The sequence below is a fragment of the Aptenodytes forsteri genome, unplaced genomic scaffold (assembly GCF_000699145.1).
Source record: "Aptenodytes forsteri isolate BGI_AS27 unplaced genomic scaffold, ASM69914v1 Scaffold483, whole genome shotgun sequence".
NCBI lineage: Eukaryota > Metazoa > Chordata > Aves > Sphenisciformes > Spheniscidae > Aptenodytes > Aptenodytes forsteri.
Window position 1 is genome coordinate 170,218 of NW_008795316.1, and position 23,173 is coordinate 193,390.

Below are 23,173 nucleotides of genomic sequence, written 5' to 3' on the forward strand. Positions count from 1 at the left end.
GGGCCTCTTCCGGAGCCGCGTTTGATTGCGGCTCTCGGGCCGGGGTCCTGGGGTGGTCTTCAGGGCTGGGCGGGCCGCGGCGCCCGGAGCAAGCGGGACGTCTGCCGCCTCCCTTGGAGTAGGCGTGGAGCGGGGGGAGCGGCAAGCATCGCTCCCGCGGGCGCCCAGCACTGCGGGCGTCCCGTGCGTTTCCTTACCAGGTGCAGGGGAGGAGTAGGTGTTACTTAAAGCTTTAGGTTTAGACGTGCTATCTTTATTGGTCATAACAAAAACTAGTTAGAATATGGAGAGGCCACACCGAATGTATTTTTCTGAAGGAGCCACTGGCATGTGAGAACATACAATGAGAATCTCGTATAGTACCTCCATAAATTGTCTCTGCAAGTTATTTTTCTTCTTTAATGTTGGAATCAAGCCATGCGTTTATGTTCTTTCAGGAGTTTTCTCTGGTTGGAACTTGGTCTTTATGATAGAGAAGTTCATCACACATGATACACGAAACTGCTGTAGCTGAGACCAAGGAGTGAAGCTCTTACTCAGAGCACAGAACTCTAGCTACTTCAGCAGTTCTTTGGCTCTGTGTTATCTTGGTTCAGTTGTCATCATACTGTCTCCCACAGAACAGCATCTAGTCTAAGATCTCTGGCAAGGTTTGCAATATCTTACATAACATGTCCTATGGTTTCTTGAAAAATGCTTTCTGCACATCTGTAGCAATACTGCCTTCCAGCATAGCATGCCAGTGCATCAGTAAAACCGTTTCCTGTGGTAGGAAGCTTATATACAAGGGAGAATAGACTGTAACAAGAGCTGCTCCAGGATTAAGGGTGCAGGCTGAGAATTGTTGCCAGACTTGCTTCTTCAGGCTTCTTGCAGTAGCCCTCATACTTACCAGTTATCATGCTCTGATACATTCAAAAAGGACTTTGTGCAAATCTGTGATGGCTTTCATTCACAGGGAGGGCAAGGGTTATTTCTGCACTTTTGCATAGTGTATGTTCAGTGAGCGCAGTGCTGAGCCCAACTTAAATCACAGGGAACAGGACAGAAACATAAAGAGCTGAGGATATCTGAACTACGTTGGTAGTTAACTGAAGAGTTAACCTGAGGAAAATGTGGGGGTTTTTATTGGGTCTGCTCTGCTCTCTATGTTCATGGTCAAGTAGCAGGGGTTTTTTGGGGTTTTTTTAATGTAGTGGAAGATAGTTAACTTCAGGATTTTTTCTTTGATTCTTTAGCTCTGTCAACTTCCTTGGATATTGGGCTGAGTAACTGGAGCTTCCTATACGTCACTGTCTCCCTGTGAGTACAAACACCATCTTCCCTGGGAGCCCTCTGGTGGGGTTTAGAAAGTGCTCTGTCAGGGTCAGTTTCTTGAATGGGTGTATGGCTTTGTGGGGTTGGCACGCAGGGTCTATGGTGGCTTGGTGGGGTTGGCATGCAGGGTCTATGGTGGCTTGGTGGTAGCAACGTAGAAGTGGGTGATCTGGTTCCTAATAGTACTTTGCTGGGAAGGACTACGTTGGAGGAGACTGACAGTGTGTTTTGGTCCTTACAGCTACACGATGACCAAATCCTCTGCCATTCTCTTCATCCTGCTTTTTTCACTGCTTTTCAAGCTGGAGGAAGTGGTAAGGGTCCCAATCAATGCTTTAGGGAGGGAGAAGGTCAGGCCTAGGGAAATAGGCAGTACATGTACAAGAAACATGTAAGTAGAGGAAGAATGCAATTATGTGGATGTATCTGAAAGAGAGGAGGTGTCTCTTTGTTCAGCTTCAGGAGTCTGTAGTGACTTTGTGTTTGCTCTCATCTAGAGGGTGGCATTGCTGCTGGTGGTTCTGCTCATCGCTGGGGGGCTCTTCATGTTCACCTACAAGTCCACACAGTTCAACGCACAGGGGTTCGTGCTGGTGCTGTGTGCCTCTTTCCTTGGGGGTATTCGCTGGACTCTCACGCAGATACTTATGCAGAAGGCTGACCTGGGTATGTAGGGTGTTAGGAAGTGGGTGGTGATGCTGGTAACGGGGAGGAGAATAAGGAGGTGGTAGCCCTTGCTGCAGAAACAAAGCATCTTGTGTAAGGGACAGTGTTTGAAACCTGGGCAGGGGTTAGCTGTTGATGGGTAATGAAGGTGGCTTGGCCTCTGCAGCAGCACAGGCGTGGGCATTACAAATAAGGTGTATGTCTAGGAATGGTACTAATAAAGGCTCTAGGAGCTATGTTATTCCCTGGCTTGTTGCTACCTGGTCTGTTATTGATTCTCCTCTTTCAGGGCTCCAGAACCCCATTGATATCATGTTTCACCTGCAGCCGCTCATGTTCCTGGGGCTCTTCCCACTCTTTGCGGTGTTTGAGGGTGCGTGAGTGAATTAGAGAAAGCAGGGGTAGCTTTATAGAGTGGTTGGGGAGATTGCTTAGCAGTTGTTTGTTTGAGATGATTCACTGAGATAAGTGAACAGCGATGAACTTTACAAAGTAGTTAGAAACCTGGAATTATAAGGACCCAGATATACCTTATGCTGGCAGAACATTAAAGAGTGCATAGGAATAGTGGCCTGCCACACTTGTGGAAGTAAGGGCTATAAAGAACTGGCTCCACATCCTGATATTGGACTGTGAGCAGCCCACCCCCATCTTGTTGTAAGGAGTCCTGGGAGTTGGGAAAGGTACTCTGCTACTCACTGTCTTGTTCCTAGGCCTGCCTTTGTCCATATCAGAGAAGCTCTTCCATTTCCACGAAGCAGGAATGCTGTTCTCTCTGGTAGGGAAGCTGTTCTTGGGTGGAATTCTTGCCTTTGGTCTAGGCTTTTCTGAGTTCCTCTTGGTTTCCAGAACATCTAGCCTCACCCTTTCCATTGCTGGCATTTTTAAGGTAAGGCATGGTTCCTGTACTAATACTAGAAGGCAAGTACTGAGTCATCCCTAATGGGCCTCATGTGGTCAGAACTTCCTTAGAGCCTTAGAAATCATCTCCTGTTATTTTCGTTCTCCTTGCACAGGAGCTTGATGCTTTGCCTTGCAGTCTCTGCAGTGAAGTCCCTTGGTCCCTGACATCAAGGGACAGAGACTAGTGGCTGTTTTATAAACAATACTATTAAGGTCCAAAGTTTGGTGGGATCTGGGATAGACTAAAACACGTGGGCCTCATGAGCAATGGATGGTGCAGGAGGGAGGAGGGGTAAGAAGGGCATGCTCTTGCATCAGACCTGGATATGAACAAACCACTGATTTGAGCTATCTCTTTAACCTAGTTTGGCACATTCTCCCCTCCTTTGAGGAATCCAGCGCACACACTTTTGAGCTGAATGGTGACATGTGAAATTTGTCTGATCCAGAAGTCACAGGATTCCCATGTAGCCAAGCTATGCAGTCAGAGGACTTAAAATCCCACATCCCAGTTTAACAGGTCGTTCTGTTTCTAGAAACTGTTTTTAGAACTCTCTGCACATGGAAGAATGTGCTGATGGAAATTAGCAGCCTGGCATCTTGATCTAGGCTTAGGCTGTAAAATGTCTCATGCATATCTCCTCAGGTCCTGCCCTGCCACTTGTCATGTTTTTTGTTTCCACAGGAAATCTGCATTTTATTCCTCGCCACACATTTGCTGGGAGACCGCCTCAGTCTTTTGAACTGGCTGGGCTTTGCTGTCTGCCTGTCAGGAATCTCCCTTCATGTCATTCTCAAAGCCATGAATTCCAAAGGTGATTCTGTTTTAAATCCCTTTCTATTTCTCTGTAGGCATTCTTGTAGTGTCACTAGGAGCTGTGTCTATTTCCAGCTCCTTGCCAACACCAGGTTTGATGGGTACTCTAGCGAGTTTGTCACTAAATGGCTGTCTGCATGCAGGTGAAAAAGCACTGAAGCTACACAAAGAGGCCAGCTCCGACCCTGACCTGGAGCTGCTTCTGCGCCACACTGAACATGGTGAGAAGGAGGAAGAGGATGTTGAAACCCCACAACAACACTGACTGAACATGAAACACAAAGCCCCCGCTCTGTTCTTACCAAACCTGCCTGACAGCTATCTAGGAGGAAGGTCCAAGAGCCTCTGTCTGTGACCACTCAAGGAAGAGCCAGGGCCTAGTGAGAAAGTCGTGCTGTTCTACTACAGTGTGGATCTGTAGATGCTACACAAGAAAGAGGCAATACCCCTTTCACAGAGAGCAAACCTGGAAGACGAGCCCTGGTTAAGTGGAAGTAGAACGGTGTGGTGAGACTGGGAAATGCTATAGAAAGCTTATTAGGGAATCGTGAAGGCTGTATATTGAGAGTATAGACCATGAACTGTAGAATGAGCATGGACATTTGTGGACTGCAGGCTGAGTGGTTCAGGGATGATTTGAGAGTTGTTTAGGCTTTGGCTTCAAAAGAGAAGGTAGATACACCTTCCCATACTTTCTTTATGGTTCTACTAAGTAGGAACTCCTATCTTGGTGGGAGCAGATGACTATATATAAATCCGTAGACTTGTCCCAGTGAGAAGGAGCCTTTGAGCCTGGTGACCTCCGTGTTCTGTGTGCATAGTAAGGAGAAAATTAAATGCTGGTATTTGGGAACAATTGAACATAGCCAAATGATGTTGGTTGGAGGAAGGACTGAAGTTGCATGAGTACTTCTGGCCCTACAGGCCAAGGGGAGAGAGAGCAGTATCACAGAAGACCTAGCCTGAGCAATAAGCTTATCAGAAAGTATGTGGGTATTTGAGGGGGGGATTTTTTGTTTTTTAAATAAACTGTTTTTCTGATTCCCTTTTGTCTGCACATTATGCACCTATGCTTCATTAAGCAGAGGTCATTTGTCTACTGAACTCCTTTCCTTTTAGAGCCACACTGACCTTGCTACTGCATGCCGAACTATTTTTGAGGCCTGGCACACAGAATACTTGCCCGTGAACAGGATCCTTGATCTTTAGGGCTAGGGGGATCTTCCTGCAACCTGTCATATTTGTGCCAGCCAAGAGAGCATACTGACTTGTCTGCCTTCATGGGTGAACAAGACACCGTATTGTAAGAAGACTTCTAGTATTGTGGCTTTTTGTAGGAATCTTATCTCTCTGCCCCGTTGGATTGGATCAGTTTGTGCTGCAGCCTTGTCCAGGAAAGGGGAATGGTGCAGAATTTAAGATGTGTCTTTTTCCTTTCTGCTAAGCCACAAGTGGTGTTGGGCAGGTGGCTGTTTTTTTGCATGGCAGAATTTTCACCTCTTTGAAAGTTTTGTTCAGTGCTAGCTTTTGGAGTTTTTGGAGTGGAAATAACTTGAGAGAGCTTCCCAAAGGGATAACAGTGCAATCTTTCTCCTGAGAGGAGCTGGGTATTAAAGAGAACTTCTCATGTTCTGTTTGAGAACCTGAACCATTTTGACTAGACTGTCCCTCTGTTGATCCTGCTTCATAGTTTTCAGATACGAAGTCTTTCTTGATTACTTTAATCAAGAGTATGTCCTGCAAAAAACTGAATCACAGAATCATAGAATACCAGGTCAGAAGGGACCACAAGGATTATCTGGTCCAACCTTTCTTGGCAAAAGCACAGTCTAGACAAGATGGCCCAGCACCCTGTCCAGCTGAATCTTAGAAGTGTCCTATGTTGGGGAATCCACCACTTCCCTGGGGAGATTATTCCAACTGGTTCTGAAGAAGAAAACTTTTGTTAATAATGATCATCTTTAATGATGTTCTAATAGACACTGGTAACTTGCTTCGGAGCAGACAGCAGGTGGTGCAACTACCTCATGTAAAGCTACTGACCAGCAGTTCCAGGCCAGGCTGGCACACCAAGAGATCTTGTGCATCAACTAGGATGCCTGGAGCTGAGAATGGCTTGGTCTGTCCCTAGCTGGATTTTCCAATAGCTGGGACTTGTGATGCTTCCAACAGGATTCACCCTGTTTACCCTACTGATAGGTGTAAACCACAAGCACTAAGTACTCTGTACTTGATGTGGGGCAGTGATGCTTTCTGCACATGATCTGTGTTTAGCAATACCACAGCTGCGCTTTGCATTTCACTTTCCACTCTCCTAGAACTGAACCTCGGGCATCCTTCTGCTGTGTAACTCTCAGACTGGGATTTCAGGTCCCTGTAAATCCAAGGTACAACAAAGTTGTTCACAGGCCAGGATTTGCACCACATATGGTGCTTGAAGATGAAATTTGATTGTGCCAATGTAAGCGCTTGTGAACTGTAGAACCCTGGAGTCTGTTGCTTCACATCTCGTTTCCTCTTTAAGATAGAGGGAATGCCATAGAACCTCGTGTCCACACTTAGCATTTCTGATCTAGACACAACTTTTTGGCGACAGATAGGAGGACACTGTCATTCACTCCAGTGAAGTGTGCTCAGAACAACTTTTGGAACAAGCAGTTAGTTCTGCACCTTTCCTGGAAGGTTGCCAGCTGCTTGCTTCCAGCGAGGCTAGGTAGATGTCTGTTTCCTTGTTCAGTAAAATTTTGTTCTTTTCAGAGATAAAGATAAGAGAAACCTGGAAATAAGAACATAAAAGTGTCTACTGCTTCATGATTTTGCCACAGCATATGGTACAGGTCAGTCCAGTTTGCTTGTGAAACTGGCATCATTCATCTGTCTTGGAAAGAATCCTATTCTAATTCCTTCTAGTATCCAGATAGGAATGGCAGAGGATCTCTGTCCTATTCCTGCCCATGAATTTAAAAAGCCCTTATGCAGACCTTGGTGATAATTAATACTTAATTTCTTCTTGAGATTCAGTGGAGGAAGAAGTTTTCTCCCAAGCCTCATAAATCCAGGTAGGGATCTTGTGGTGCAAGGAGGTTCATGGTAGGGCATGTTCTGCAGGTGCTTCTGTGACCACACAGCAAGGAGGCCCTAATCCAGCTCATGCTGAAGTACTGCTGCTGCTTTTCTGGGTCTGCAGAGCTAGGAAGGGAAAGGTTTTTCACTCAATGGCAGGTTGGGACTTGCTGAAGGATTCCTGCCTGGGACTCTAATTCACAAGGTCCTCTGCTTCTGGGAAAGCACTGCTGTTTTACAGTCTTTATATGACTTTTCCCTGTGCAGTTCTCTCTGCAGGAACCTCACTGGGGTAGAGTTGACTATGCTATGACTGCTTGTGTGCATAACAGGCAGGATCCATATTTTTGCCACTCCTCTCTCCCTTCATCCTTCCAAAACTTGACTTAATACGTCCCAGCTTCTTTTAGAAGTAGCCCAGGAATGCTTCTTAGCTCCCAGTAAGCACCCAGTAGCTCCTGTGGGACCTCTTCTTTAAAATGTCTTGTCTGGCAGGACTGCTGGCAGCAGCAGTGCTGTCACCAATCTGAAGGCTTTACCTGGGACTCTGCCTTTATCCCCAAAATGCAATCTGAAGGTCAGGACTAGAGCAGACCCAGTATCAAACAAATCAAATGTTAATTAGACTGTGTGTAAATGTGGTTCTTTCTGACCAAGCACCTACTGTGTCCTGGACCGAAGAAATGACATGGCTGAACAGCTAGCTGTGTCACCAATATCCCTCTTACTCCTGATGCAATATGTGTAAAATGAAGGTGCTACAGCACCCTAGCAGATACCAATAGTCATGCTTAATACTTCTGCTCGGCATGGTAGATGCTTCTGCACAGGCTTATGGAGCAGAGGTGACAGGACTTGGGAATCCCAGGAGAGAGAATGCTCTAAGGGTTTCCGAAAACTGCAGTGATGCTTCCCATCTTCTCAATTCCACCTTTTACTTTATCTTTTCAGAGCTTAAGAGCTTAAGAGCTTGCAGGGACAGGGACTTTGGGTCATTGCCTTTGCACTTAGAGTCAGGATTTTAAATTATGATGTGCTTGTTGTGGTTTAACCTCAGCCGGCAACTGAGCACCACGCAGCCACTCGCTCACTCCCTCCCCCCACCCCAGTGGGATGGGGGAGAGAATCTGAAGAGTAAAACTGAGAAAATTCGTGGGTTGAGATAAAAACAGTTTAATAATTGAAATAAAATAAAAACAGTAATAATAATAAGAATATACAAAGCAAGTGATGCATGATGCAATTGCTCACCACCTGCCGACCGATGCTCAGCCAGTCCCTGAGCAGCGGCCCCCCTGGCCAGCTTTCCCCCAGTTTATGTACTGAGCATGACATCACATGGTATGGAATATCCCTTTGGCCAGTTGGGGTCAGCTGTCCTGGCTGTGCCCCCTCCCAGCTTCTTGTGCACCTCCAGCCTTCTCCATTGGTAGAGCATGGGAATTTTTTTATTCCTGAGGATTGTTTTCTGCATTCTTTTCATAAAAAGAAAGGAGAGAGAACATACACTGGCAATCTGATCTCCCTATTGTAGATGATTTAGGGGAAGAAAAATAGCAACTAGATCTCTGTATTGATGGATGTTTTAGCTTTTGTGGGGTATGTTTGTAAATTAGTGGTGCTGGGTACCAGGTTAATTGCTAGACGTAGGTGATGAGTTCAATAGCAGATGTTCAGGAATGTAGAAAGGATGGATAGTAGTCTGCATCAAATACCTCACGGTAAACTTCTCAGGCTGTAAGGGATACCATATGAGGAACTAGCAGTGAAGAGCTGTTCCTGCGAAACTGGCCGAGATACAAAACTTAGAATCAGCATATCCAAAGGATGTTTACACTCTGAATAACTGTTGTGTTTGGAAAATCTGTGGACAGATAGCCTGATGGGGAACCTGAAGAAGTTACGCTTTCCTGCATACCTGTGGGAGATTAACTTACTGTGTACATGGCTTTTCTACTGCTTTGAAAGTCCTTTTTTGTCTGTTTTATGCTAGAACTACTCCTACCATTCAGATGAAATGGCACGTTGATTTAATAACATCATTTGGGATAGCATGTTCCCTGCTGGCCAAAGCTCCAGAATGTTAGAATCACACGGTCTAGATTCAGTCAGGCTTGCTAGAATAAGGTGGGAAGGGGCAGCTGTTTCACAGCATCTTCAGGACTCATTTGTGGCATGGAAAAATTTGCATGATAACTCATCAGAGAGAGAAGGCACAAGCCCCTGGATGGGCATAATTGGAAAATGCAATTTCTTCTTGAGCCCTGATAGTTTTGGGAGTCTTCTAGTGCTAGGAGTCTTCAAGTCACCTTGCATATGATTTAGCCACTGAATCTCTGTTCCTTTAGCTTCTACTTGAACAGCTACATCAAGAATTGTATGACAAGCAGAGGTCCATCTGTGTACTAGCCTTGAGTCAAGTCTCTGTGAGGTGAAGGCTCATGGGCCAGCCCCAGCGTGCTACAAAGAGGTGAGAATAGACACTGGTAACCCTTCAGCACCTCATTCCACAAGTGACCAAAGCAGGAATGCTAACAAAACCATGTGCCCAGCAGGAATGCTTAAACGTATGTGCCCAGTTATGCATTAAAGACATGGTCCTGCCCTTTGGTTGAAGACAGGATCTTCTTGGAGACCTATCGGGAACCATGCAGCTTGACCAATTTTGAGGGTCTACTGAGGCCTCTCTGCTGCAGCTGGGGGTTCTTTTAGCATCTGTGCATCAGCGTGTTCGTCTGAGCAGCAGTCCTGGATCTAAATTGCTTTCTGTAGCCTGGAGCATTCCTGCTGAGATCTATGTGCGCCTACCTTCAGGGTGCTGTCATGCGCTCCCAGCCATGTGTGCAGGGGTAGCTGTAGACCTGTAATTTAAGAATGGAAATGCACCTCCTTCACTGGAGTTTCAGAGCTCCAGCATAGAATTTTTAATTTAAAAACAGTGTAGTGTTGGGTATAAATGTCATTGCTGCAGGTGCCTGACTGGGGTTAGCAAACAATAAGCAGTGAGCAGCTCTGCTTAAGTCTCTTCGTCTTCCTGCCATTAACTGACCAAACGGGGTCTTTTGCACTCTAAACTGTTGTTGAGTGCTTGGTGTTGTCTGGGAAACGTAGAAGGAAAATGGAAGGATCCTATTGTTTGTGGGTTTATCTTGCTTTTGTAACAGCTTCTGGTGAGAGCCTAAACTTTGCAAGGGAGGGAGCACAGTGTGTATATTCCTCACTCCCCACACCCCCTGTGCCAGTGTTGCTGTTCTTGGTCCAAGATCTGCTTGCTCTGCTTTTTTTCACCCACATCCACTGTCTCTGTCTGCTCTGCGTCACTCCTTCAGCACTGGCAGGAGCACCATGATGGAGGATGGGCAAATCCTGTGATTTGTAGTGAGTGGAACTTGCCACTCTCAGTGACCCGAGAGCAGTTCTCCATCACAAATTTCCAGGTTCTGATTAGAGGAGATGCAGAGGTGAGGCATAGAGATGACAAAATGGGGAAGCAGTGTTGGTACTTTGGGGAAATGGACAAAGATTGACTTTAAAGCAGTGAGGCACAGCCGTTCTGTTGGCCAGAGCTGTCTTTCTCAGCTCCCTTCCCCAATCCATTGTACCTCTGAGCCTTCCAGAAGCACTTCCATTCCCTACATTTGGAAAAGCAACAAGTTAGGGATAGAGTGTCTGTGATGAATGCTTTCCTATCACTTTTTGACCTTCCCTGCTGCTTGTTCCACTCTGCTTTTACTTTCACTGACTGCTGTGTCTGCAAGGCTCCTCTGTACTCCAGAGCTTCACCAGGCCTCGGCTATGTTGGCTCTGAGGCTCACCTGGTGAGGACTTCTAGTGGAGAGTGTCATATGGCGCAGGGCAGAACACTGTTGTTGGCTGCTTTAGTATTCACTCTCAGCAAGAAATGTTTTAGAAACAAAGTGGAAGCACTGGCTGTATGGAGAGCTGCAGGAGAGCCCATTTGAATCCACCATGAAGCTGATACGGATGCTCTTCCGTTTGAAGGGCCTGATGCTCTCCTGAGTGCCCTCTTCCTGGGACTCTGGCTCCCTGAGAGCCTGAGAAGTCTTGGTACTCCAGCTCTGCCCTGGAGCTCTCAGAGCAAATCTTGATTGCTGGTTAAGTTTACCTGATTTTGCAGGCTCAGCTAGTGCAAGCAGTGACTTTAGTGTAGGGGATCAGTGAGCAAAGTAAAAAGGCTTTGGCAGGAGCCCATGCAGGAACTGGCAAGAAGGAAGGGGTAAAAGCTTTGTGATTCTTTGGGAAAATGGCAGTGTTCCTCTCAAGGCAACTCCACTGGGGCATGGTGCGGGGCTCCTTTCTGTCCATGTATTCCCTGGCTCCCCTCCCCAGAAGCCTCAGGGGTTGAGGGTATGGGTCCTAGGTGAGAGCTCACTACCTACCTCCTAGGGTCAATTCCTGGAATAGGTCTTTAAAGGAAGTTGGTGGGCCTCATCCTCACTTTTGCTGAAATTGTAGTCCTGCCTTCAAGCTGAGTCACCCTGCACCTGGATGTGGTCTCGCTCAGGAGCAGGACTAGGGTGCGCTGGGTGGCTTCTAGGGAATATGGCAGAGTTGTGGGCAAGCTCAGGAGGGGTGGGGTGGGATGGGACTGTATGCTGGTGCAGGCTAGTGCAGCAGAGTGTTAAAGCAGCAGCACAGCTTGTCTGTTGAACACTGTCCATCTCACTTGAATGGGCACTAACGTTTAATGAAAGGAAGAAAGAACCCCTGCCCACCCTCTTTCATATAAGGAAAAAACCCTACTGTGCATTGAAAATGCCAGAAACAGAAAAAGAGGCAAGGATGAAGGACTTAAAGGAGGAGACAGGAGTGCTGCAAGCAGTGGCACAAAGAAAATGAGAGGGCACAATCTTGTAGTGATAGCAGTGAAGTGCAGACTCTAGGCATGAAGAGGTAGGGTTGGAGTCTACTGAGGAGACAGGATGGTAGTAGGGAGTGGGAGCTGGGAGTACCAGTAGGATCCTGTTTGCCTCTGGAAATAAGCCTGGGTGGCTGTGCAGCTCTTTGGCCTTGTACAGAGGTAGTCAAGGCCTCTTGTCGTTGCTGAAGCTGTTTCAGACTTGGATCGATGCAGTGGGCTTGGGATTGGAAACACTGGGTAAACCTAGCCCTGTGTGCAGGCACAGGGCTGTGAGGTCTCCTGCCTTTAAGAGGTCCCTTTGCCTGTGCCACAGAGTGGTCTCTGCAGTCTTCTGAGAGGAGTGATGAAGCTCATTGGTCGTGCAGACTGTTTTCTGATGAGCCCCAAGTCAGGGGCCGCTTTAGGGAATGGGAGAGGTAGTCTTCTGTACAGTCAATCATTGCGTGACACAGTTTGGTTCTGCCCCCCTTCCTGAAAGGAAGAGTGTGAAGGCTGAACATGCTGGAACCACTCCTGAGTACTGCAGTGTTGGGGAGACCTGCATGTGCATGCAGCAGCACAGACACACGAACCCCTTTGCTGGGGAGAGCACACACACCTAAGTTCATGCTGTGCAAGCCTTCCCCCGTCTGTGTGGGCCCACGTGCATGCACTGACACACAGCCATACACAGGAAATAGAGGACTGTGACTGAATATTGATGGTGTTTGAACTAGTTAACTGGCGGAAGCAAAGCTGAATGAATTTCAGAGGTGCTGCACTCCTTCCGCAAACTCTGTTCTTGCCTGTAAGACCAGGTGTTTACAGTGTGCTGATTTTGCCCCCCTACCCATTCCCCTGGGAGACCTCTTCGTTTGAAGAACAGATGCTTGGCTTCCTGCTGAAATTTCAATACAGTAAAAAACATCCTGAGTGCAAGGAGAAAGTGTCCCTGCAAACCCTTCTGCGCTCCTCCAGTGCTCTGCCCAGCAGACAAGGTATCATCAGCAAGCTTACTGTGGGAAAGCCAGCCTGGCTCCAAAACACACAGGAGTAGCAAGGCAGAGCAGCAACACACGGCCTGGTGCCCAGCAGTAGGGCTGCCTCAAGCTGTGCTTCATTTCTTGTTTCAGCTGAGTATCTCTGTAGTTTTCATTACGTGGTTTGTGGTTGGTGCTTAGTGAGGTGGTGAAAGGGGAGCTCGGGGTGCAGATGGCTGGAAGGCTGGTTACCACCCCACCTAGGGCTGTAAAGGGCTCACGTTCGTCTGCAATCTTTGCAGTGGCAAATAATTGCCCTTAACTCTATACCCCTGCTTCTGCACTAAGGCTCTTTTTTTTTTTCATCATTGGGGTATGCAGGTTTTGATGTTCACAGCCTTGGGCCTCTGCAGTCCAAGGAAGTTGAAAGAACCTTTGCTCCTAGTCTGCACCCTGTGCTTGGAAATAACTCACTTTTCTGGAGTCATGCTAACCTGAGAGGTTTTGTGCCCTGCAGTTGCTTGGGGAGTCATATTTTGGGGGGTGAACTGTTTGTCTTGCTTTGCATTGGGAAAGGTGATGCAGCCAAAACTGAGCTGCGTCTGGGACTCAGGAGAGTGGTGGTGTTTGTGGTGGTATTTCCTGCTAAGGGACCAGCTGTGCTGAGTGCAGTTAAGCCTCCTGTAAGGAGTGTGCTCTTCCAACAGGACAGGTAGCTGTGCCACTCACCTCCCTTCTCCCAAAAGGTCTTCTTGTTGCCAGGAGCCAAGGATGTCTGAATGCCTGGCTGGGCCTTTGTTGCCAGCCTGGCCTCCCAGGGGAGCAGTCTGTACCTGCCCTTCGTCTGGACCTTGCCAGGAGCAGAGGCTGCTGCCAGCTTCTGGCTGCTTGCCCAGTGAAAAGTAGCAGAATTGACCATGTGATTGTTAATGAAAATCACAAGCAGGAAGATGCAGCCAAGCCCTGTAATTGCACTAATTGGAGCCATTGTCATGAATGTGCTAAGAGCCGCTCTCCTGGTCTCAGCCTAGTAATTCTTCTAACTTCATGTTTCAGCACCTCCTCCACCACCCTGCACAAGGCAGACCCACCTGCCATGTGGACATAATTCACTGTATAAAGGGAGTGGGAAGGTGGTGTGTCCCTTGTCCTGTGGAGCTGCTGCTTTGTTTCTAGATGTTGAAGGTCTTCAGTGGAACTCCCCAGGGAGAATGAAGTGGAGCTGGTGCCAGGTGTTGGAGACTGCGTGCTGCACAGCACTTTGCTTGCAGCCTTGAATTCTCCCTCTGTGTCAGAAGGCAAGATGGACCAGCCTTGGGCAAGCAGGAGCTTCCTGGACTCTGAAAGTATGGAGTGGGGAAGCAAGTGTTCAGCTGCCCTGAATGGCAGGGTCTGGGGGGGCAGGAAAGTGTGTTGGGAGGGGACCGTGTAGCTGATTCAGGCAGCTGACATTTTGCCTCATCCTGCCTTGTGAGTTTGAAGCTAAGAGATTCTTTCTCGTCCTATGTTGAATTAGAGATCACAGGATAATTCAGGTGGGAAGGGACCTCAGCAGTTCTCTACGCAGGCAGGGTCAACTATGAGATCAGACCAGGTTGCTCAGGACTTCATCCAGGCAGGTCTTGATAACCTCCAAGGTGGAAGACTGCGTAGCCTCTCTGGACCCCTGCTTCAATGCTTGACTGTCCTCATGAGGAAGAGGTTTTTCCTTATCTAGTCTGAACATGTCTTTATAGTTACGCCCATTGTCTCTCATCCTCCCAGCACCACTGATAAGAGCCTGGCTCTGTCTTCTCAAATAAGGTACTGACAGATTGCTATGAGGTCCCCCTGAAATCATTTCTTCTCCAAGCTGAACAAGCCTCCCTCCTTCTGTCTTTCCTTACAGGACAAGTGCTTCAAGCCCTGAGTACCTTGGTGGTCCTTTACTGAACTACCACTAATTTGTCCATGTCTTTCCTGTATTGGGGGTGGAAACTGCGTGCAGTATTACTTCATGGGGACTAACAAGTACTGGTATAAAGGGATAGTCACTTCCCTTGATCTACTGGCTGTGTTCCTCTAATACAGTGTAGGACGCTCCTCGCTGCCTTTACTGCCAGTGCACACAATGTTCAATGTGCTGTCTTACCAAGATGCCCAGGTTCTTTTCAGATGAAGAGTGGGAGTGCCAAGGGTGGTCCTGGAGGCACTTGGGCAGAGCCCTAGGGTGCCCCAGTACATGTTTCAGTCTACTGCCTTGGCACAAACACTGCAGGGTGTTTCCCCCAGAGGAGGAACTGCAGCCTGCTCGTGAACCTTCAGTGATACCATCCAAGCCCCAAGTGCTGGAGTTTGGTAACCACAGAGAGTCTCAGCTTTGAGGTAGGTCAGGAATGAAGATCCTGGGCTCTAGAAACCAGGTTGTGGGGAAAAACAGGGACTGGAGATCCCAATGATCTTTTCAGATAAGAGTGGGAGTGCCAAGGGTGGTCCTGGAGGCACTTGGGCAGAGCCCTAGGGTGCCCCAGTACATGTTTCAGTCTACTGCCTTGGCACAAACACTGCAGGGGTGTTTCCCCCAGAGGAGGAACTGCAGCCTGCTCGTGAACCTTCAGTGATACCATCCAAGCCCCAAGTGCTGGAGTTTGGTAACCACAGAGAGTCTCAGCTTTGAGGTAGGTCAGGAATGAAGATCCTGGGCTCTAGAAACCAGGTTGTGGGGAAAAACAGGGACTGGAGATCCCAATGATCTTGAAGGCTTTAAGTCCCCTAGGGAGGACAGAAAATGGGCATGGTTTTAGAAAATTCATGCAGTTTTGGAGGATTTGACTTGCAATTTTTGGTAAGTTAGGGCTGGCGACATTGGAGCCAGGACTGAAACAGGAGGGCTTGGCTGCAAGACCATACAGTGCACTGCTCTGTCACTGTGCTAACAGGGCTGATGGTTGTCCAGACTGTGAGACAGGCGCAGGCTGGTCTTGCTAGTAAGCTTTGCAGGCAAGGACTGCTCCCAAGTTTTGGGTTTTGTACAGGTCCTGAACCTCTTCTTAGCCTCTGCATATCCTATGGAGATAGATACTGCTTCTGCCCAGCACTCTCTCTGCCAGAGTAATTTCCTGTGGGAGAATGAATTCTGCAAACCCAACGTAACTTCTTCCCTGGGACACAGGTCTTTTGGCTTCCTTCTGACGCTGCTAAAGTTCTCCCCACATGCCCCGTCTCGCCCCGGCCACCTGTCCTTAACCTGCCAGTGCCTCCCTCAGTGGTCGCAGCATCTGACCCCATATCTGCAGGGTGGGGTTGGATTCCTCTTGTAGCTCTGATACTCCTGTACATTTGTTCTCTTTGATTCATTCGGCAGCCTCACTCTTCCAGTCATACTTGGATCAGAGGCTGCAGCTGCACTCCCCAGCCAGTGGTGCAGCCAGGGGAGGCAATTATGCACTGGCAGTCAGATGGACTTTGGTGTGGGCAGTAGGGACAGTGCAATGAGAAAAGAGCATATGTGGGGAGAGGACTTGGGGGAATATTCTTGATATCTCTCCTTGCACCAGCCTCACAGGAAGGGAGGCATTGCTACAGCCAGGGGTGACCCTGGCCAAGCCAGCAGCCATCCTATGTAGTAGTGCTGCCTGTTGTGGGTTTGGGCAGAGGCAGGCCCAAACTGGGAAGCACTGACGTTCCTGGGTCTGTCCCCAGGTGCCAGGTGAGACCAGTGGCTGCTAGTAAACCTGGGATGCCTGCGGTTGTTCCTGCTGCAGTCCAGTCACATGGGGACATCGTGCAGAGAAGCTCCCTGTTTCTTGCAGGCATCAAGGATGCCTCCTTACGCAGTACTGTCTGTAGTTTGTGCCTGCAGTTTCATAGATTTTTAAGGCCTGAAGTGACCATGCATTTATCTAAGGCCCCTGTGTAACTCCAAGTAAGAAATACCATTATTCTGTTTTTCCTGTAATGAACCCAGTGTCTCTCAGCTGATGTATCTTCCGTGACAGGGTGGAGGATGCGAGAAGGCAGAGCAGATGGCACTTCTCAGGTAGCATGGCCCAGTGCCGTGTTTCCTATTTACACTTTGCTTGACTACAGGCTCCAGCCTCCTTTATTAGCAAAGCTAAAGAGCTCTTTCACACAAAGTATTTTTTCTGTGTGAAGTGCTTATAATCAAATAACTTCTCAGGCTCCCTTTTTGGTGAGATAACAGACTGAACTCTTTCATTCTGTCACTGGCAAGTGTTTTCTCCAGCCTCCAAACCACATTTGTAATTATTCTGCGCATCCTCCATTTTTTCAAAATCCTTTTAGAGATGTGGGCACCATATTTGACTCGCAGCACTGTGCAGGGAGGAACCTTGCCAGCCTGCTCTCACTCGTTGCTCCCCATCCATGTCTCTGAGCTTGCTACCCGCACATCCCCTACTGAGGGTGTACAGGAGGCAAAGGGTGCTCTGTGTAGAGCAAAAAGGACTCTGATGTGGTCCCATGAAAGACTAATTTCCCCTCTACTTGATGCTGGCCAAGGTAGGTCAACCCTCTTGTCATCACCCACTGAGTTTCTCCCAAGGCACTGTCCCTCCAGGTCAGCAGTTACTGGAGGATAAAAGACCAAGGATTTATGAAAGGCAGGTCCTGCTTGACTAACCTGATCTCCTTCTGTGACAAGGTGACCTGCTTAGTGGATGAGGGAATGGCTGTAGATGTTGTCTATCTAAACTTTAGTAAAGCCTTTGACAGCGTTTCCCACAGCATTCTCCTGGAGAAACTGCTCATGGCTTGGACGGGCGTACTCTTCGCTGGGTAAAAAACTGGCTGTATGCCTGGGCCCAAAGAGTTGTGGTAAATGGAGTTAAATCCAATTGGTGGCCAGTCACAAGTGGTGTTCCCCAGGGCTCAGTACTGGGGCCAGTTCTGTTCTAAACTAAAGTGTTTCTGATCAATAATGCAGTTTGAATGGTACCAAGGATTTGTAAAGAAATGTACTGATAAAAGAGTAAGCTCATTAGGAGTTTGAGTCAGCTTCTACTATGCTAAAGGACAGGGGTTTTTCATGCGAAGAGTTGTTGTACTTCCATCATATGGCCAGTGGACTCTGTCCTCCAAGTAGTTAGGCACTGAATTAATTAATATTTCCTGGAATGAGACTTGGTCCCCAAATGCCTTCAGAAGATGGCTACTTTAACTGCAACAAGAAGTTTCAGATACCCCAATTAACAAGAGACCTGGGGTTAAAGCTCATTTATCAAATCTTACAATGTTACAAAAGTCTGAGTTGCAAACAGCTTGTTTTAATAGATAAAGGAGAAGCGAAGACTTCTCAGGAGGCCAGATTTGATCCCAGGCTAGCTCAGATGGGTTGCACCCTTGTAAAACCAGTACACCAGCAAGGTGCATCAGGGTCAGAGCCTGGAATTCACTGAAACATTTTTTTTATTGAAAGAAGAGAAATGACCTTATCGCTCTCTACAACTACCTGAAAGGAGGTTGTAGCGAGGTGGGGGTCGGTCTCTTCTCCCAAGTAACAAGCGATAGGACGAGAGGAAATGGCCTCAAGTTGCGCCAGGGGACGTTTAGATCGGATATTAGGAAAACTTTCTTTACCGAGAGGGTTGTCAAGCATTGGAACAGGCTGCCCAGGGAAGTGGTGGAGTCACTGGAGGTATTTAAAAGATGTGTAGATGTGGTGCTTAGGGACATGGTTTAGTGGTGGTCTTGGCAGGGCTAGGTTAACGGTTGGACTTGATCTTAAAGGTCTTTTCCAACCTAAACGATTCTATGATTACCCTTCTTTGCAGCAAGGGCACATTGCTAGCTCACATGAATATGCAGGGGGTATGCAGCTAGAGGGCATGAGTGCAAGAACTTGCCCTGTCTAGCACTGCAAGACGGTTTGCGGGGGCACAGAGGTGTCCTACAAGACCCACACAAGCATAAGTAGCCCCACCATCTCATCTTTTGCTTTCCAGCCTAGCAGAGCTGGGTAATTGCTTTATCTATCAGAGCTCCTTGCATTAACAGGCAGTAATTGGCACCTGTGTTAAAGAGCCTGGTTTCAATTACTGCTGAATGCAGCTCAAACTCCAGAGCTGGGAGATTACATGGGGGAGGAGCGGTAATGCTCATGTTTACTCTCTGTCTTTCCACCAGGTGTTCCTCTTCCCCCAGGGATGAAGCATTTTTTGCATTTCTTGCTCGTGCCTTGAATCTGCAAAACCACCAGCAAGGGCTGCATAGGAAGCAGAACTGTGTGCCTCTCAGGAGCACAGAGAACAGGCATACCTGGCTCAACTCTATTCTTCCTCACATGGATGTTTCTTACAGAAGCCTCTACTACAAATCCTACACTGAATGGTGCGGTAGCAAGGTGTGGGCACGAATTGGTCTTTGTAGATGGTGGTGTTCCCCCAGCCCCATGCAATAACAATCCTGGGAGCTTTCCCAGACTCTCCCCTCAGCTATACATCTCTCTGGCTTCCACTGCATCAGCACTCCCCTCTGCGCTGGGCCCAGCCCCCTTCTGCTGCCATTCATCATTTCTGATCCAATATATTACAGTACCGTTAAAATGCACAGGGAATTGTTTTCTGTATTTTACAGCCATGAGCCCTTAAATTTCCATTTGTTTAGTGGGTGATGAATGTACAGTTGTGGTTGGTGCTGGAGCCATGCGGAGAGGTGAGAGAGCTCTGACTACAGAGCGACTAGTGCTCCCTCCCACAAGCTTTGCACCAGGGACCTTATCAGTTTGAGTGGCAACAGCTGTCCAGGGCTCCCCTTTCCAACAAAACTCCCTGGTTCAGTTCATAACAGGGGTCAAGGGAGGGGTTTGGAGGGGCTAAATCAGAACATTCGGGCTTTATTCCTGCCCTGTGGGGAGAGTTCTATGTCTGATGTCTGGGAGGGGGGAGGAGCTGCTGTGTGGGATGCCAGGGCAATCGGTTGTGCTACAGAAGCAGGGCTGGGAGTCTCAGGCCCTTCAGCTGCCTGAAGGACTGATTAAGATGGTGGGTAGGAGCCCTAACATCAGGAAACAGGGATAAATGGAGATCCTCAGCACAGAGTGAGGGCAGTGGAATGAGGAAGAGGGCTGGGATGGGTGGCGGAAGCGCAGAGGGCTGGCTACAGGTATCTGGGGAAAAACTGTGCTGGCATCAAAGGAATGCTGTAGCTTAGTGGCCTCCCAGTGGTGGGAGAAGTCCTGCTTGATGCTGGAAGTTAGGTGGCTCTTGTAAGATAGCTATTGCTAATAGTGAGGTCCAGGACTGCTGGGAGCAGGCACCAACCATCCTTGGGGAGGCTGGCCCTGAGCAACCCCAGCATACAGCGATGGGGGAAGACACAACATGTTTGAGATGGCAGCTGTTGCCCAGTGCTGAGAACGGCCCTCCTAAAGACAGTGAGGTTATTTACCACTGATCTGTATGTGTTTCTGTGCCAGTCGGTCCCTCTTCAGCCAATGCACTCTTTGCTGCATCTGTGCTGCTTTTGCCTTTCTTTTCGCCAGTAACCTGGAGGCAAAGGCTTCACCTGCACCATAATGCTTAAATGGTGGAGATGTGGGGCACATGGTGGGCATGTGGGGGGCATGGCCATCACTGCATAGTTTGCTTCCTTCTTTCTCTTTGTGCCTGTGTTCTTGCAAATGTAGTTTTAAGTCAGTCTTGCAGCACTTTGGACCTGTCTAATGGTTTTAACACTGGATGTAAGCTTTGCTGCATGACTTTAGTCCCACAGTTGAGTCTCAGAGTCCTGCCCTGAGCAATAATAAATTCCTGATCTAAGCTGCTCTGCCTGCACTGCTGATGCATTTCAGTTTTTCCCCTCTTCCCTGTCTCTTCAGGCTGCAGGCCACTGGGAAAAGCCTGTGAGAGGCCCCCAGCTCTGTTCTCCTGCTCCGGGGCACAGTGTAGCAGCCATTCTGCTGCCCTGTACCTCCAGTGCTTGCATTAAGTGGCAGGAGTAGGCACAGAAGGAGTTAAACAGTGCTGGAAAAATTGGTATTTAATCCATTGCTGTCCCTTCTAGCAAACCTAGATGGGAAAATGCCTCCCTGTTGGAAATAGTGCCTCTCGGAAATGGAAATGCAGGATGGCTGGGGATTAGGGTGCCTATCGCTGGAAATGGGTTTCTTATCGTCTCTCTGAGCTGAATTGGTGGGACAGCCTCTGAAAATTGAATTGCCTTCCCTGTTTCTGTCTCTGCCATTGCATTCCTCCTGTGCTCTAGCTTTGTACCTGCCTTCCCAGCCTCTGGCCTTCCTTGTCTCCATCCTCAGCAGAGCAGGGGCTGCCTCCGAGAGGGTGCATGTTGGTGGAGAGGGACTGTCCCAGCTGGAAGGTGGGCAGGACTGGCTACATCTGGGAAGATTCATCCTTCGGATTCTCAAGGCCAGGAGGATGTAGTCCCTCTTTCCAAGCTTCCCTCTAACCTTGCGAGGACAGTGGTGGCCTGAAGGTGTGAAGTGATCAGAAGACATCAGGCACAACTGGAAATGAGAGCTGGTGATGAGGAGCTGGGGGCAGGGCAGGGGAGAGGCAGAGGGGAAGATGAGAGTAGCTGGAACAGATCAAGGAGAGACCAGGTTAAACACATCAGAGCAGGAATGAGAATTACTCTCTGTGACACTAGGAGCAGCCTGAACCCTGGGTCTTTGCTGTGCCAGGTGGAGGCATCTCTCTCCCATCAGTGCTCAGGCTCTGTCCTGGGATGGCCAAGGTGGCTCTTTCAGTTCCTCCTCAGAGTCTCTGTTCGTGGTTTGAAACATCCCACACCACAAGCACCAGCCAGCTATACCCAGCGCTGAGTTGGCCCCAGGTGTCTGTCCCCACAGAGCCTGGGTGGTTTACCGCTCCCCAGGCCCAGAGCAGGTTAGGCTGAATGCAGACTGAACACTTTCTCACTCTGCGGACTGCAGACCACAGCCAGGGGTGTGGGTGTGCTGGTTGTGGGTGTCCAGGCGTAGTGCCAGGGATTTCTTTTAAGGTTTTTGTTTCCAGGTTTTGGTTTGGGGATAATTCTGTTTTACTGAGCTGTATTTTACCATAGGTTGCCAGTGCCTGATTTCATCCTTGTCTCTGTCACAGTATGGTTTTTTGGAGCAATTTCCCGTATCTGTTAAGAGTTAGGTGTGAGCCATAAGCACAAGAGGTGCTGAGTGTACAGCTGTCAGTGGCTTTTCAGTGCACCAACTTGCAGTCGTGGTGCTGCTCCAACGCATGGTTGCTGCCCTTGAGTCTTTGTCTGCCAGAACACGCTGAGTTTGAAAATAAAAAATACTTAGAACTAATTGGGGAGTTTTTTGCTGCTCTTATAGAGCTACCATCCATGCTTAATGGAATCTGACGCAGAACCCTCTTTCAGAATAGCCCCTCTGCACTGAGCTGGAACACACAAAGTAATTGCTGGCCATCAGGGCAAAGCCCTAGCCAAGGGCCTGGTTCCTCTTGCAAGAGCAGGCTGTGCTCAGGTTGCAGAGGCTTGCTGTCTGCCCTGCGAAAGAGTAGAAGTGCTCCCTTCTTACTAGGGTGCTGTTCTTGCCCTCTGCTGAAGGACTGACTCAAATTGCTGACAAATAATGGGAAAAAGGTTACTTTTAATCATACAAGTGCTTCCTTACATGCTATGGGGCAACTGCAGCCAGGTCTAGCTGCATCAGAGGGGCGGGGAGCCTTTACCTCTGCAGCAAAGGAAATTATGGACAAAGGCATTAGGTTATTTGAGGATCCTGTTAAAGAGCTAATTCCTGGAGTGGGATGCAGATTTGCTCATTGATCCCTAGAAGCATCCACACTTGCATGGGAGGACATACCGGTTTGTTATGCGTGATGCAGGCTCAACCTGAAGTGGTGGCCTGGAAAGCAGGGACAGGGATGGGAGCAGACTAGTGGCAGCCACAGAGCAATCCTTAATGCACTTTCAGAAGGTTTCTTTGTTTCCAGCCCTGCATGCTTCTGCCCCATGGCCCTGTGCCTGGGGAATGGAGCCATGGAGTTATCCCAGGAGTATTTTGCAAGGGGGTTGTTTCCCCAGCTCTTGGTCCACTGCCTAGTTCCTTAGTGTCCAGGTCCACCTGCACCCTGACACAGGAGCGGTCTTGGTGGGGTCCAGCACAGAGCTGCCCAGGGTCACCCAGCTGGGCACAGCTGTGCCTGGCCTGGATGTGTGTTTCGTTCTATGGGGCCATCACAGCCCCCTGGGTGTGGTCATGTTTTTAAACAGTTTATCCAAAGCAACTTCTATTTCATTTTGGGCTAAAACTGATAAATCAAGGTGACTTTGGGGAGAGAAATAATTCCTTTTGCAGGATTTGCATAATCCTGGCTGGTGATATGATAATGGTGTTTGTTAAAGACAGAACACAATGAATTAATACTGTTAAGTGGCTGCTGCAAAATGCAAAGCAGGTAATTTACTGTGGGTGCAAGGAAGAGCATGAGTACAGCAGGCATGGCTGGGGGGGGGGGGGGGGGAAGAAAAAAAGACCATGAGTACAAGGCATGGCTGTGGTAGCGTCAGGCACAAGACACTTGTTGCCACAGGCACAGCCAGGGTATAGCACAGAATCAGCAACAGTTACCCCTTGTGCTCTGC

The 23,173-nt window shown here is 48.5% G+C and overlaps 1 protein-coding gene across 2 annotated transcripts; it reads left to right on the forward strand.

Annotated features, from left to right (window-relative positions):
- Window positions 1–1,242: 1,242 nt before the first annotated feature.
- Window positions 1,243–19,110, forward strand: SLC35C2 (solute carrier family 35 member C2). Of its 2 annotated transcripts, XM_009279514.2 has the most exons (8): window positions 1,243–1,302; window positions 1,559–1,631; window positions 1,815–1,983; window positions 2,273–2,356; window positions 2,697–2,872; window positions 3,572–3,701; window positions 3,847–3,924; window positions 18,731–19,110. In XM_009279514.2, the coding sequence occupies exons 2-8, from the start codon at window positions 1,566–1,568 to the stop codon at window positions 18,784–18,786; spliced, it is 759 nt and encodes a 252-aa protein (XP_009277789.1). In that variant the 5' UTR covers window positions 1,243–1,302; window positions 1,559–1,565; the 3' UTR covers window positions 18,787–19,110. The 2 variants fall into 2 exon arrangements, with proteins under 2 accessions (XP_009277789.1, XP_009277790.1); XM_009279515.1 differs by lacking the exon at window positions 18,731–19,110 and having other exon boundaries at window positions 3,847–4,737.
- Window positions 19,111–23,173: the final 4,063 nt, after the last annotated feature.